Source organism: Mandrillus leucophaeus, unplaced genomic scaffold (assembly GCF_000951045.1).
Source record: "Mandrillus leucophaeus isolate KB7577 unplaced genomic scaffold, Mleu.le_1.0 Scaffold1200, whole genome shotgun sequence".
Lineage (NCBI taxonomy): Eukaryota > Metazoa > Chordata > Mammalia > Primates > Cercopithecidae > Mandrillus > Mandrillus leucophaeus.
Window position 1 is genome coordinate 587,878 of NW_012100322.1, and position 16,015 is coordinate 603,892.

Consider the following 16,015-nt stretch of genomic DNA (forward strand, 5'->3'; position numbering starts at 1 on the left):
CTCGGTCCCAGAAGACGGAGTGCTGAGAAGAGGGAAGGTGACTGGTTGCAGGGACCAACAGTAATTCACATTCTCATCTGCTTCCCTCTCCTGGACACCCCAGCACCCCCCACACCCCCACTTCCACCCTGATTCTGGGTGGCGAGAGTGCAATCTGCATAGCTCACACTTACTTGGCAGCAGCATCTTTTCTCAACTGTTCATGCTTCATGAGGAGATTTTTCCTGTCTCGGAAGGCTTTTCTGACCTTGTACCCTTTGTAGACAGCTTGGATTTTGAAGGCGGCGATGTCTTGAATGGCTGCGATGGACAGGGCACCGTGCTCCAACATGAACTGGATCACTTCATGGCGCTCACCAAGCAAAGCATAATCAAGGGGTGTGTATCTGAAGTGGGAGGAAGATTTCTTTTTTTTTTTTTTAATTTTAGAATGTAATTCAAGGCACAATTAAACTGAAAATATTATCATGCAGCAGAAGGAAACTTCATTCTAAGATGTGGAATATTCCCCAGGCAAAGCCACCTTCTCTATAACAGGGCTGTTCTTTTTTTCTCCAAGGGGCACAAAACAAGGTTGACTACTGTGGGTCAGGTGCTTTGTGCTGCTAACCATGGCAGTTCCTGAGTTTTACTCCCTGGCAAACAAATAGGGGCCTATTGGAAACACATGATCACTTCCCTTCTTTCCCATGTGCCAAATAATTCCCTGCCCCTATCTAAAAAGGTAGTGAAAATGTTAATTGTGAGATTTGTGAATTTGAGCCCATGATTACTGACAGTTAATGCTTATGAAGTAAAAAAACAGAGCTCCAAATGGAGAAATTCGGTATATGATAAGAATGGCCCTTTACATTTCTGCAGAAAAGATGGATTACTAAATAAATAGTGATGGGACAACCAGGTAGCCATCTGGGGAAAAAGAGAGATTCTTATACCACATTTTATACCAAAATAAATTCTGGATAGAGCAAATACCTAAATATTTTAAAAAGGAACCATGAAAGTACCAGAAGAAACCAGGAAGATTAAAAACAAAATGATGTTGGAAGTCTTTTCTAAAAAAAAGATACAAAAGGCCTGGGTGCAGTGGCTCATGCCTGTAATCTCAGCACTTTGGGAGGCTGACACGGGTGATCACTTGAGGTTAGGAGTTCGAGACAGCCTAGCCAACATGGTGAAACCCCGTTTCTACTAAAATTAGCCAGGCATGGTGGCACATACCTGTAGTCCCAGCTACTCAGAAGGCTAAGGCAGGAGAGTTCCTTGAACCCAGGAGGTAGAGGCAGTAGTGAGCAGAGATCACACCACTGCACTCTAACTTGGGCAACAGAGTGAGATGCTGCCACCAAAAAAAAAATTAAAAATTTCAGAAACCATAGAGAAGACTGACAAATCTAACCACACAAAAATAACAAAATTTTACAGGGAAAAAAACCACCACAGACAAAGATAACAGTTCCCAGAAGAGTAAATACTAATAGCTCTTAACATATAAAAAATACGTTCAACCTCACTCACTTAAGAGAAATATGAATTAGACTAACATGAGAAAGTACCTTTCAATGATGATCAGATTTGCAAAAATCAGAAAACTTAGTAACACACTGCACTGGCAAGGATAGAGAGAGTCAGGCTCTCTCATATACTACTTTAACTTTTAGGGAGGATAATTTGGCAATATTTATCAAAATTATTCACATATATATGCCATTGGACATAACCGTTTCACTCTTAGGAATTTATCTTACAGATCTGCTCTCATGTGAAATGCTTTATGTACAAAGCTACTCATGGAAGTACAGTTAGTCATAGCAAAAGAATAGAAACAATCTCAATGTCTATCAACAGAGGACTGCTTAAACAATGCACAGGCCATCCATATAATGAAGACATCTGTATATGCAGTCATTACTGCTGTAAATGAATAAATAAAGAACGATCTCCAGGATGTATTGTTAAATGAAGACAAAGAAAAAAGCAAGAAACAGGAGTTATTATGGCATGTTCCATTTGTATATTAAAAAAAAAATCCCTGTATGTTTATCTATAAAAATGTATTTCCAGAAGTTTTCCAAGAAACTGCTAACAGTGATGCCTCTGGGGTAGGAAAACTAGCTGTCTCAGAGGCAGGGGTAGGAGGAACATTGAGTCTTCAGTGAACGTCCTTTTAAATTTCATACAGTGTATATACATCACTGTTTTGACTATAAGGGATGAATATTATTGTCATGTTGTTGTATATTTAAATCTCAAATGGCAGCTTTCTAGATGTGTTATTTTTGGCACATTTTTTTTCTTTTTTTTTTTTTTTGAGACAGGGTCTCACTCTGTTGCCCAAGCTGGAGTGCGGTGGTGTGAACACAGCTTACTGCAGCCTCAACCTTCTGGGCTCAAGTAGTCCTCCTGCCTCACCCACCCCCTCCAAGTAACTGGGACTACGGGCAAGTACTGCCAAATCTGGCTAATTTTTGTTTTTTTGTTTTTTTGAGATGGAGTTTTGCTCTTGTTGCCCAGGCTGGAGTGCCATGGCGCAATCTCAGCTCACTGCAACCTCTGCTTCCCAGGTTCAAGCAATTCTCCTGTCTCAGCCTCCCGAGTAGCTGGGATTACAGGTGCATGCCACCACACCTGGCTAATTTTTTTTGTATTTTTAGTAGAGACAGGGTTTCATCATATTGGTCAGGCTGGTCTCTAACTCCTGACCTCAGGTGATCCACCCACCTCGGCCTCCCAAAGTACTGGGATTACAGACGTGAGCCACTGCACCTGGCCAATTTTTGTATTTTTTGTAGAGATGGGATTTCGCCATGTTCTCCAGGCTGGTCTTGAACTCCTGAGCTCAAGCAATTCTTCTGCCTTGGCCTACCAAAGTGTTGGAATTACAGGCGTGAGCCACTGCATCGAGCCCATTCTTTAAAAAAAAATTTCTTTTTAAATTTTGGAAACATAAAAAATTGGGTAAATACACAGAGGAAAATAGCTATCATCCATATTCCCACCTTGAGAATTAACCACTGTTCATATCTGGGAGATATGATTTGCTTTTTTAAAGAAAAATTACTTTGTCAAAATGATATAGATTTTATGAACTCAAACACTGCAAAAAAAGAAAATTGAAGTAAAAAAATTCCCCTAATTCTACCATCCAACAATGGTAATGATGACTATCACTTTTTTTTTTTTTTTTTTTTTTGAGACGGAGTCTTGCTCTGTCGCCCAGGCTGGAGTGCAGTGGCCGGATCTCAGCTCACTGCAAGCTCCGCCTCCCGGGTTTTTACGCCATTCTCCTGCCTCAGCCTCCCGAGTAGCTGGGACTACAGGCGCCCACCACCTCGCCCGGCTAGTTTTTTGTATTTTTAGTAGAGACGGGGTTTCACCATGTTAGCCAGGATGGTCTCGATCTCCTGACCTTGTGATCCGCCCGTCTCGGCCTCCCAAAGTGCTGGGATTACAGGCTTGAGCCACCGCGCCTGGCCGACTATCACTTTTTAAACAACTTACTTTACATTTCTAAGCCTCAGTTTTCCTCATCTGATAAACAGTGTAATACGCTGCAGACCTGGCATGAGGAGAAAATGGAAAAATAAGTATAAAGAGGATAGCAATGTTCCTGGCCCAAAGGAAGCAGTTAATAAATGTCAGCTCTGATTGTTGTTGTTACAGGACATTCACTGCTGTATGGTTTGCAATACCATAGCAGCTTATCAAAAATATTATCTCCATAGGACCCAAACTAGTATCTATGACCATCCCATGACCATCACTGATGCTGATTCCTCTCAGGATGACTTTGACCAGCCCAATGCCATCAAAGGTCTTGGGAGAAAACATCAGATGATTTATGAGGCAGAAAAAAGGATGATTATATGGATGCATGACTAGACATAGAAAATCATCCGATTATAGAAAAAAAATGATTTCTCTTCAAAACTTACATAACAGTCACAGTTAAGACATAAAAGGAAGAGGTTTTTCATTTTAGGAGTATTTTGATCACTTTAGTAAGGAAATTGAGTTTGGGAGGAAACCCCAAACACTGAAATTAAGGAACTTCCATTTTAGGACAGCTTCATTTGCCACTTACTGTTCAGGGACCAGAAGTCTGTAAGTAAAGAGGCATCTATATAAACTTTAAAACATTATAAGTGGATAGTATTTTTTAAATTCAGGAGAATTAAAAAAATTCTTGCTACAAGTTCTAAAATGCCTTTCTTGATTGTGCTTTCTCTAATGGAAAAAATTACCATAGAGTCATTAAACCATGTAGTAATAGAGCTAAACTGAATTTTAAAGGTCATTTAGTTCAATACCTTCATTTTATAAATGGATGAACAGATTCAGAGAGGTTAAGCAACTTACCAAAGGTTATGTAAATTGTTTCTATAGAATGCAGACTAGAACTAAGATGACATGTCTCCCAGTTCAGTAATCCTTCCACAACACGTATATCAATTATTTAGTATGTTTCCTATCGAATAAAACTGTTTCTTAAATCAATGTGCAAACAACATATGTATTTGGTAAGTTTGATCATTTTTTCTATAATTATTAATAGGTAGTATCCTCCACATAATATATAAGCAGGATTAACAAAATTTAGTTTATAAAATGTAGGGCCCAAATTATTTCTTTACCTACAAATATTACGAAAGAAAATAACATGTAGCTTAATATATCCTAAAGAATGTTAATCTGGGAGTCAGGGGACCTGGGCATTCTCTTCACTTCTCTGGTCTTTTGTTTCCTTATCTGTAAAAGGGGAAAGGAAGAAAAGAACTAGACTTCTTAGGCTGCTTCTGGATTGAAAATTATATCTTAAATATTTTTACTGTAAAAAATTGTATTTTTATTATGAAAAATTTTAAGCATAAAAAATGTAGAGAATAACACAATAAACCTTTACACACTCAATACCTAAATTTAACAATTTTTTGCTACATTTGCTTCATCTAGCCCCTTCCTTTTTATTTTTGCTAGAGTATTTTTTTTTTTCTTGAGACAGAGTCTCATTCTGTCACCCAGGCTGGAGTGTAGTGGCTCAGTCTTGGTTCACTGCAAGCTCTGCCTCCCAGGTTCACGCCATTCTCCTGCCTCAGCCTCCCAAGTAGCTGGGACTACAGGCACCCACCACCATGCCTGGCTAATTTTTTGTATTTTTAGTAGAGACGGGGTGTCCGTGTCAGCCAGGATGGTCTCGATCTCCTGACCTTGTGATCTCCCCATCTCGGCCTCCCAAAGTGCTGGGATTATAGGCATGAGCCACCATGCCTGGCCTTTGCTAGAGTATTTTACAGCTAATCTCGGAACTTCCATCATTTTGTCAGAGGTGTTGGAATCAGAGGACTCTACCTTGAGTGAGGGCTAGGAAAATGAGGCTGGGGCTTGCTGGGTTGCATTCCCAGAAAGGTATTCCTAGATGTTTACAGTTAAGGGAACAGACTGATAATGTTTACTAAACAGACCCAGACTTGAGAGAGTCCTAATATCCTGATATCTGGAGAACAAAGGCATTCCTAATTTTGCTTTAAAGATAATAATATTGATTCTTGCAAAATGTAGTAATTAAGAAAATGAATTCTTTATCACAAACCCTTGTAGCATAGCACATCTCCCCATAATCTTTTTTTTTTATCCTGTATATAAACAAATATTATACCTAGGGTGGACTCGTTCCTCCTCTTACTTTCGGGAATGCCCTACTCTGTCTATGGAGTAGCTGTACTTTCACCACTTTACTTTCTTAATAAACTTGCTTTTGCTTTGCACTGCGGACTTGCCCTGAATTGTTTCTTGCGAGAGATCCAAGAACCCTCTCTTTGGGTTGGGATTGGGACCACTTTCCTGTAACATCTTCATCTCTATGTGTTTAAGTATTCATCAGTAAATAATACGGGCATAGCCACAATGTCATTATTATACTAACAAAATTAACAGGAATTCCTTAGTAAAATCTAAGGACCACTTCATAATCAAACTTACCCAATTTTCTCAAAAAATGCATTTTTGTAATTGGTTTATTCAAATCAGTATTCTCAATATTTTATTCAGAGACACAATCTAAATATCTAGCATCATTTTAAGATTGAAGTCTGTACCTAGCATTTAAAACAAGTGTGATCATAATACACATTGTGATTATTACTACTGAGTCTTTCTTTATCCCAAATTCAATTTAGAAAAATTCAAGTGCTGTGAATATTCCCATCAGTGTTGGGGTGAGTGTGTCAGATAGTTATTGACTGAAAGTCAGCAGAAGCTGGCAAAAATTATGTCTATGTGGTGTTCATCAACTGACTAGTGTCAATGTATGAGAAGTAAAAATTAGCCCTACACTGATGGTAACCAACCAAGAAACAATGTGGATATAGACAACAGACAAGATACAATTGGACCTGCCATGTGGCAGGGAATGGTCTGATGGGATGAGTAGAATGCCTAAACTGGAATGTCAATAAACGTAAAAGGCAGTGCCAAGTTCTGACATTTGTACATCAAGGTACATTGCTGATGAAACATTAACAGAGATTGGGTTATTGCCACTGTCTCTTTTTATCTATAGTTTGGCAAGTACAGTTATGAGGATTTTTCCTTTGGTCTTTTGGTCTGTAATTAACATATGATTATTCTGGGAGACAGTAAACACCTTAATTCATGCAGTTACTTAGGTCTCATATTCAAGGTTTAGCATATAAATGGAAATTGAATTAAAAAAATTTCATTATTTCCTTAAAAATATAGCAGTCAGGTGGTAAATGCTGTTACACAGAATAAATTTTTATAGAAACAAAAGAAGTCATCACTAAGTCTGAGGATTCTTAAACTTTCTTTTCTTTTTTTTTAGAGTTTCAAAGGGAGACATCTTCAGCTGTCCCTCTAATGAGGGAAGTTTCTGAAAGAAGTGGTAAAGGGGTTGGTTCTAGCAAACAGGAACATGTTTCCTCTGAGATGGACCTAGAGAAGTCCCTTCTCAACAAGTTTCCCACCAACTAATAGAAAGAAAGAATGGGTTGTGGCTAAGAAGATGAGAATGGTATTATAGCAGGAGCCATTTTAGTTAGAGCATCCATGAAACATGGAAACTAACACAAAGACCTAGGTCAGAGGGACTGTCAGAGGCGTGTGAACTCCATCTTAAAGAGGATCTGGTAAAATGAGGCTGAAACCTGTTGGGCTGCATTCCCAGAAGGTTAAGGCATTCTAAGTCACAGGATGAGATAGGAGGTCAGCACAAAATACAGGTCATAAAGACATTGCTGATGAAAACAGGTTGCAGTAAAGGAGCCGGCCAAAACTCACCAAAACCAAGATGGTGACCAGAGTGACCTCTGGTCGTTCTCACTGCTACACTCCCACCAGCGCCCTGACATTTTACAAATGCCATGGCAAAGTCGGGAAGTTACCCTAAAAGGTCTGAAGAGGGGAGGCATGAATAATCCATTCCTTGTTTAGCATATCATCAAAAAATAACCATAAAAAAACAGGCAACCAGCAGTCCCCAGGGCTGCTTTGTCTCTGGAGTAGCCATTCTTTTATTCCTTTACTTTATTAATAAACTTGCTTTCACTTTGCGCTGCAGACTTGCCCTGAATTCTTTCTTGTGCGAGACCAAGAACTCTCTAGTGGGGTCTGGATCGGGACCCCTTTCCTGTAACAGGACCTCAGGTATGGAAGGGTGATCACAAACTCAGCTGTTACTTACAAATTATGAGAATCTTCCCAGATCTAAGACCACCAAGAATCGCTCTTTCTTCGACTTCACATTCTGTTTGCTCCTTTTTTTTTTTTTTTTTTTTTTGAGACTGAGTCTCACTCTGTTGTCAAGGCTGGAGTGCAGTGGCATGATCTCTGCTCACTGCAACCTCCACCTCCTGGGTTCAAGCAATTCCCACCTCTGCCTCCTGAGTAGCTGGGACTACAGGCACGTGTCACCACACCTAGCTAATTAAATTTTTTTTTATGTGTGTGTGTGTGTGGAGACCAGGTCTCACTCTGTTGTCAAGGCTGGAGTGCAGTGGCATGATCTCTGCTCACTGCAACCTCCACCTCCTGGGTTCAAGCAATTCTCCTGCTTCAGCCTCCCGAGTAGCTGGGATTACAGGCATGTACCACCATGCCCGGCTAATTTTTTTGTATTTTTAGTAGAGATGGGGTTTCACCATGTTGACCAGGCTGGTCTCGAACTCCTGACCTCAGGTGATCTGCTCACCTCGGCCTCCCAAAGTGTTGGGATTATAGGCGTGAGCCACCGCGCCTGGCCTGTTTGGTCCTTTTTATTGGGCCTGGATTCTTGGGCAATAACCCTAACATAAGTTTCCACACCTTATATTATTCATGCAATCTGCATTTAGATTAAACCCTGAACTTTCATCTTAACTTCTCCTTATGTTTTCATGCGACATGGTGGCATCTCTTTGTCCACTGACTGATAATATCCTCTTCATCAAGAGAAACCTCTGGAATATGTAACACATTCTGCTGGCCTAAATGAACTCCTGGGCCCAGTCAATCAGGATTTCACTGACCTTATGTTAGCCAGAAGTCAGAAGCAGGACTAAAATTTTCTCATCTGCAAAATGGGTGCTTGCCCTAGGCAATAGATAAAATTCTGAAGAGCTATAAAATCCCATGATTCTAAATCAATGTCACATGGAAGTTTTGCTCTTCTATTCTGGCTCAGTATTTCTTAGTGTAATGTTTTCTTATGAGTACAGCTATTATTTCTGAACAACATCTAACCTTGAGATTTAAAAAATCTGGTAGAAAGGATGTATGATAAATAAAGAGCACTTTTTAAAAAAAAAGTCAGCAACTTGGCTGGGCGAGGTGGCTCACGCCTATAATCCCAGCACTTTGGGAGGCCGAGGTGGGTGGATCATGAGGTGAGGAGTTCGAGACCAGCCTGGCTAACATGGTGAAACCCCATCTCTACTAAAAATACAAAAAAATTGGCTGGGTGTGATGGTGCATGCCTGTAATCCCAGCTACTCAGGAGGCTGAAGCAGGAGAATTGCTTGAACCTAGGAGGCGGAAGTTGCAGTGAGCCAAGATCGGGCCCATGCCCCCCCGCCCGGGGGAAAAAGGAAGACCCCCTTTTAAAAAAAAAAAAAAAAGAAGTCAACAACAACTTACCTCTCTTCATTGTTTTCCATCTGATTAGGGAACGCAGCAAAGTCTAGCAGTAATTTAATGGCATCAAGGTATCCATTGTTGCAGGACCAATGCAAAGCTGTTCTTCCCTATAAGCATAAACAAAAATCAAGTACATCTGGAGTATTTTTGGACATGTGGTTATTTATGCTAACTCAAAATTAATATAAGCAATCATTTTTCCAAATTGCTTATTTACAAAAAGGGAAAATATTAAATATACAGTGGAGAAAGCAAATGACATTTGATCCAAGCGCTTGTAATTAACGCTATTTTTTTTTTTTTGAGATGTAGTTTTGCTCTTGTCTCTCAGGCTGTAGTGCAATGGTGAGATCTCAGCTCATTGCAACCTCCACCTCCCGGGTCCAAGTGATTCTCCTGCCTCAGCCTCTCGAGTAGCTGGGATTACAGGTGCCTGCCACCACGCCCAGCTAATTTTTATATTTTTAGTAGAGACGGGGTTTTGTCATGTTGACCAGGCTGGTCTCAAACTCCTGACCTCAGGTGATCTGCCCACCTCAGCCTCCCAAAGTGCTGGGATTACAGGCATGAACCAATGCGCCTGGCCAATTAACACTATGTTAAGGGGCATCATGTATCTCCAGAAGTAATACCCTGAGAAGGATTCATATTACTTATGTAATATTCCAACCAAAAATGTGAAACCTGAATCTAATTATGAGGGAACGTAAGACTAACACAAATTGAGTCAAATTCTGTAAAATAAATGGCTTATATTCTTTAAAAATTTCAATGTCATGAAAGATAAGAGATGAAGCATTGGTAGACATAAAGAGGGGATACTTCATAGTGTTAAAAGAGTCAAAAAGGAAGATATCACAATGCTAAATTTGTATGCATCTAATAACAAAGCTTCCAAATATACAAGGGAAAAATTGACAAAATTAAAAAGGAAGATAGTCAAATCCACAGTCATAGTGGGATTTTAACCCATCTTTTAAAACAGCTGATAGAACAGACAAAAGAGCAGTAAAGATATATAAGACCTAAACAACAGGCCTAAAAAAAGGGCCCTGATATATATATATATATATATAAAAAACACTGCATCCAACAAGGACAGAGTTGGTGCTCTTTTCACATGTATACAGAACATTTACCAAAATCGATCATATGCTGGGCCATAAAGTTCCAAAAAAATAATGCACTCCATCACAAAGATGTCCATATCCTAGTGCCTGGTACCTGTGAATATGTTATGTTACATGAGAAGGAAGAATTAAGGTTGTAGATGGAATTAAGATTGCTAATCAGCTGATCTTGAGATAGGAAGATTATCCTGGATTATCTGGGTGGGCCTGATGTAATCACAAGGGTCCTTATAAGGGAAAGAGGGAGTCAGGAGGGTGAGTGTAAGAGTTATACAGATAAGTGATACAGAGAAAGGCTCAACCAGCCAATGGGGCTTTGAAGATGGAGGAATGGGGTCATCAGTCAACGAATATGGGCAGCCTTGAGAAACTGAAAAAGTAAAAAAATGGATCCTCTCCTAGATCCACCAAAAGAAAAGCAGCCCTGGTGACACCTTGATTTTTAACCCGGTAAGACCCATTTTGAATTTCTGACATCTAGAATGGTAAGATAATAAATCTGTGTTGTTCCAAGCCACTAAACCTGTGGTAATTTGTTACAGCAGCAATAAAAAAAAACTAATAAAATCAATTTAAAAAATGAGAAAACACTTAACTGACTAAAAATTAAACAGTACAGTTCTAAATAATCTATGTGTCAGAGAATAAACCAAAATAGAAATTAGAAGTTAGAAAATAGAAAAGACAGGAGCAAGACTAATGAAATAGTAAACAAACTCAAAATACAGGCCAGGTGCGGTGGCTCATGCCTGTAATCCTAGCACTTTGGGAGGCTGAGGCAGGTAGATTGCTCGAGCTCAGGAGTTCAAGACCAGTCGTGGGCAACATGGTGAAACCCTTTCTTACTAAAAATACAAAAAATTTAGCCAGGCAGGGTGGGCGTGGTGGCTCACACCTGTAATCCCAGCACTTTGGGAGGCCGAGGCGGGCGGATCACGAGGTCAGGAAATCGAGACCATCCTAACACAGTGAAAACCCATCTCTATTAAAAATACAAAAAAATTAGCCAGGTGTGGTGGCGGGCGCCTGTAGTCCCAGCTAGTTGGGGGGCTGAGGCAGGAGAATGGTGTGAACTTGGGAGGCGGAGCTTGCAGTGACCCGAGAGCACGCCACTGCACTCCAGCCTGCGCGACAAAATGAGACTGCGTCTCAAAAAAAAAGAAAAAAAAAAAATTTAGCCAGTCGTGGTGGTGTGCACCTGTATAGTCCCAGCTACTCAGAGGGCTGAGGTGGGAGGATCACCCGAGCCTGGGAAGGTTGAGGCTACAATGAGCCATGATCATGCCACTGCACTCCAGCCTGTGTGGCAGAGTGAGATACTGTCTTAAGAAACAAACAAACAAACAACAACGACAACAACAAAAAACCCCAAATCTGAAAATATATAAAATCCACAAAGAAGTAAGTCCTTTGAAGAGATGAATATCAAGTTTTTTTGTTTTCTTTGTTTGTTTGTTTGTTTTTTTTTAAGTGCTCCAGGTAAGGAATGAAGAAAATTAAAAAAAAAAAAAAAAGAGAAAGCACACATTACCAATATATGAAATAAACAAGAGGAACTCATTACAGATCCTACAGACATAAAAAAGATAAGGGAATATGTGTGTGACAAAATTTATGCAAATATATTTGACATTTTGAATAAAATGAATAAATTCCTCAAAAAGTGCAACTTACCAAAGCTGAAAGAAAAATAATTAGAAAATTTGAATAATTAATGGAATTGAATTGGTTATTTAAAACTTTTACACAAAGAAAACGCCAACACCAGATAACTTCAAGAGGAAGTTCTCCCAAACATTTAAGGAAGAAGTAATACCAAGTTTATTCTCCAAGAGAATAAAAATAAAGGACTATTTTCTAACATTTTTTTTTTGACAAGGTTAGCCTTACCTTGCTACCAAAACCTTGCGACTATAATACAAGAAAGGAAAATTATAGGCCAATCTCTCTCATAAACATAGATGCAAAAATCTTAAAATATTAGCAGGTAAAATCCATCAGTATATAAAAGTGCATAATATATGCGGGGCTTACTCCAGAAATGCAAGGGTTGTTTAACATCTAAAAAAAAAAAAAAATCAATCAATGTAATTTGCCCTATTAACAGAAAAAAGGAAAAAAAAATCCTGTTGATAAATGCATAAATAGTATTTGACAGAAACCCAACTATGATTTTAAAAAAATTTGGCAAGTGGGAATATAAGGAAACCCATAGCAACGTCTTACTCAATGGTAAAATGTTGAAAACTTGCCATCTGACAAACCGGAATGAATCAAGGATGCCAATTATCACCAATTCTATTCAATATTGTATTGAAGGTTCTAATTCAATATTGCACATCAAAGAAATGAAAGGCATAAAGATTGGAAATGAAAAAATAAAAATGTTATTATTCACAGATAGCATGCATGATTGCCTATGTAGACAATCCAAAGCAATACACATAGCAGCTAATAGAACTGGAAAGATACTTAATATGCTACTTATGTAAAAAACTGGCAACTTGGTAAAGCATTAAAAGTACTACAAATTATAAAAGATGCACTCCTAGTATCATAAGGACATGGACCATATTTTATATACTTTTCTTTATGTTACTTTTACATACAGTAACAATCTTGATAAATACTTATTCAATGAGTTGATAGGGACTTGAGTTAATAGGTATAGCTAATTTTCTGACTTGGAAAACATAATTAACATGCAAATATTTTTAAAGAGTTAAAATAATTTAATTAGCAAAAAAAGTTAATACTGGCTAAACTGAGAGAAGTTAAGACTACACAGCTGGGGAACATATAGATTAACCAGAATCTTTTAGAAATCAGTTTGGCAGTATATATATGATTTGGCAGCCTAATTATATTAATACATGATTGGTTGGTTTGATTTGATAATCTCACTTAGGGGGAATTATTCTAAGGAAATTATCCTAAAGGAAAAAAGTTAAATGCACAAAGATAATTACTGAAACTTTACCTATAATAATGAAAAAGTGACCAGCAATAGGAAGTTACTTATTTAACCTAATATTTGGGTTAAGAGCATACTTTGGATACTAAATCTCCCCCCCAAGCTCCCCCAACTGTTGTTATCTCAGGCTAACTACTTAAACTACATGAGCTTCAATTTCCTCATCTGTAAAATGAGAATAATAGTAACTACTTTATAAGATTATTGTAAGGATTGAATAAACTATTAAACATAAAGTTCTTAGAACTCTGGAATTTTAAGCATTCATGATTATTAAAAAGATTATATATCACATGAGAAAATGGTGACAATTTTAAGTAAACAAAATGTGGTTTGAAAATCATGTAATAGGCCGGGTGCGGTGGCTCACGCCTGGGAGACAGAGTCTTGTAATAGGCCAGATGTGGTAGCTCATACCTATAATCCTAGCACTTTGGGAGGCTGAGGTAGGCAGCTCACAAGGTCAGGAGTTTGAGACCAGCCTGGCCAACATGGTGAAACTCCATCTCTACTAAAAATACAAAAATTAGCCAGGCGTGGTGGCGTGCGCCTGTAATCCCAGCTACTCAGGAGGCTGAGACAGGAGAATCACTTGAACCCAGGAGGCAGAAGTTGCAGTGAGCTGAGATTGTGCCACTGCACTCCAGCCTGGGCAATGAAGCGAGACTCCATCTCAACAAAAAAAAAAGAAGAAAAGAAAATCATGTAATCGGGTCAGGTGTGGTGGCTCATGCCTGTAATCCCAGCACTTTGGGAGGCCGAGGCGGGCAGATTACCTGAAGTTAGGAGTTCGAGACCAGCCCAGCCAACATGGCAAAACCCAATCTCTACTAAAAATACAAAAATTAGCCAGGCATGGTGGTGGATGCCTGTAATCTCAGCTACCTGGGAGGCTGAGGCAAGAGAATCGCTTACACCCAGGAGGTGGAGGTTGCAGTGAGCTGAGATCGCGCCACTGCACTCCAGCCTGAGAGACAGAGGGAGAGTCTGTCTCCAAAAAAAAAAACAAAAAACAAAAAAAACAAAAAGGCCCTGGTTCCAAAATGGCCGAATAGGAACAGCTCCAGCCTACAGCTCCCAGCCTCAGCGACACAGAAGACAAGTGATTTCTGCATTTCCAACTGAGGTACCGGGTTCATCTCACTGGGGCTTGTTGGACAGTGGGTACAGGCCACAGAGTGTGAGCCTAAGCAGGGTGGGGCATCATCTCACCCGGGAAGCACAAGGGGTCGGGGAATTCCCTTTCCTAGCCAAGGGAAGCCGTAACAGATGGTACCTGGAAAATTGGGACACTTCCACCCTAATACTGTGCTTTTCCAATGGTCTTAGCAAATGGCTGACCAGGAGATTATATCCTGCACCTGGCTTGGAGGGTCCCACATCCAGGGAGCCTCGCTCATTGCTAGCACAGCAGTCTGAGATCAAAGTGCAGGCAACAGTGAGGCTGGGGGAGGGGCGTCCACCATTGCTGAGGTTTGAGTAGGTAAGCACAGCAGCCAGGAAGCTTGAACTAGGTGGAGTCCACCGCAGCTCAAGGAGGCCTGCCTGCCTCTGTATACTCCACCTCTGGGGGCAGGGCATAGCTGAACAAAAGGCAGCAGAAACTTCTGCAGACTTAAACATCCCTGTCTGACCGCTTTGAAGAGAGTAGTGGTTCTCCCAGCACGGAGTTTGAGATCTGAGAACGGACAGAGTGCCTCCTCAAGTGGGTCCTTGATCCCCGATAGCCTACCTGGGAAACACCTCCCAGTGGGGACCAACTGACACCTCATACAGCTGGGTGCCCCTCTGAGACGAAGCTTCCAGAGGAAGGATCACGGAGCAACATTTGCTGTTCTGCAATATTTGCTGTTCTGCAGCCTCCACTGGTGATACCCAGGCAAACAGGGTCTGGAGTGGACCTCCAGCAAACTCCAACAGCTCTGCAGCTGAGGGTCCTGACTGTTAGAAGGAAAATTAACAAACAGAAAGGATATCCACACCAAAACCCCATCTGTATGTCACCATCATCAAAGACCAAGGGTACATAAAACCACAAAGATAGGGAGAAACCAGAGCAGAAAAGCTGAAAATTCTAAAAATCAGAGCACCTCTTCTCCTCCAAAGGAATGCAGCTCCTCGCTAGCAATGGAACAAAGCTGGATGGAGATTGACTTTGACGAGCTGACAGAAGTAGGCTTCAGACGATCGGTAATAACAAACTTCTCTGAGCTAAAGGAGGATGTTTGAACCCATTGCAAAGAAGCTAAAAACTTTGAAAAAAGATTAGATGAATGGCTAGCTAGAATAAACAGCATAGAGAAGACCTTAAATGACCTGATGGAGCTGAAAACCATGGCATGAGAACTACGTGACACATTCACAAGCTTCAGTAGCTGATTCAATCAAGTGGAAGAAAGGGTATCAGTGATCGAAGATTAAATGAATGAAATGAAGCGAGAAGAGAAGTTTAGAGAAAAAAGAGTAGAAAGAAACGAACAAAGCCTTCAAGAAATATGGGACTATGTGAAAAGACCAAATCTACATCTGATTGGTGTACCTAAAAGTGATGGGGAGAATGGAACCAAGTTGGAAAACACTCTTCAGGATATTATCCAGGAGAACATCCCCAACCTAGCAAGGCAGGCCAACATTCAAATTCAGGAAATACAGAGAACGCCACAAAGATACTCCTCGAGAAGTACAACTCCAAGACACATAAGTCAGATTCACCAAAGTTGAAATGAAGAAAAAACTGTTAAGGGCAGCCAGAGAGAAAGGTCGGGTTACCCACAAAGGGAAG

The 16,015-nt window shown here is 40.0% G+C and overlaps 1 protein-coding gene across 1 annotated transcript in view; it reads right to left on the reverse strand.

The window, feature by feature from the left end:
• The window catches only part of LOC105532097 (inversin), a gene marked incomplete at its 5' end in the record, with an annotated part of 64,855 nt that overhangs the window by 30,535 nt on the left and 18,305 nt on the right, over positions 1-16,015 (reverse strand). Inside the window, 2 exons of the mRNA XM_011970201.1 lie at positions 174-386; positions 9,130-9,236. Of these exons, the coding sequence (XP_011825591.1) occupies positions 174-386; positions 9,130-9,236 (320 nt within the window). The remainder of the gene's footprint in view (positions 1-173; positions 387-9,129; positions 9,237-16,015) is intronic.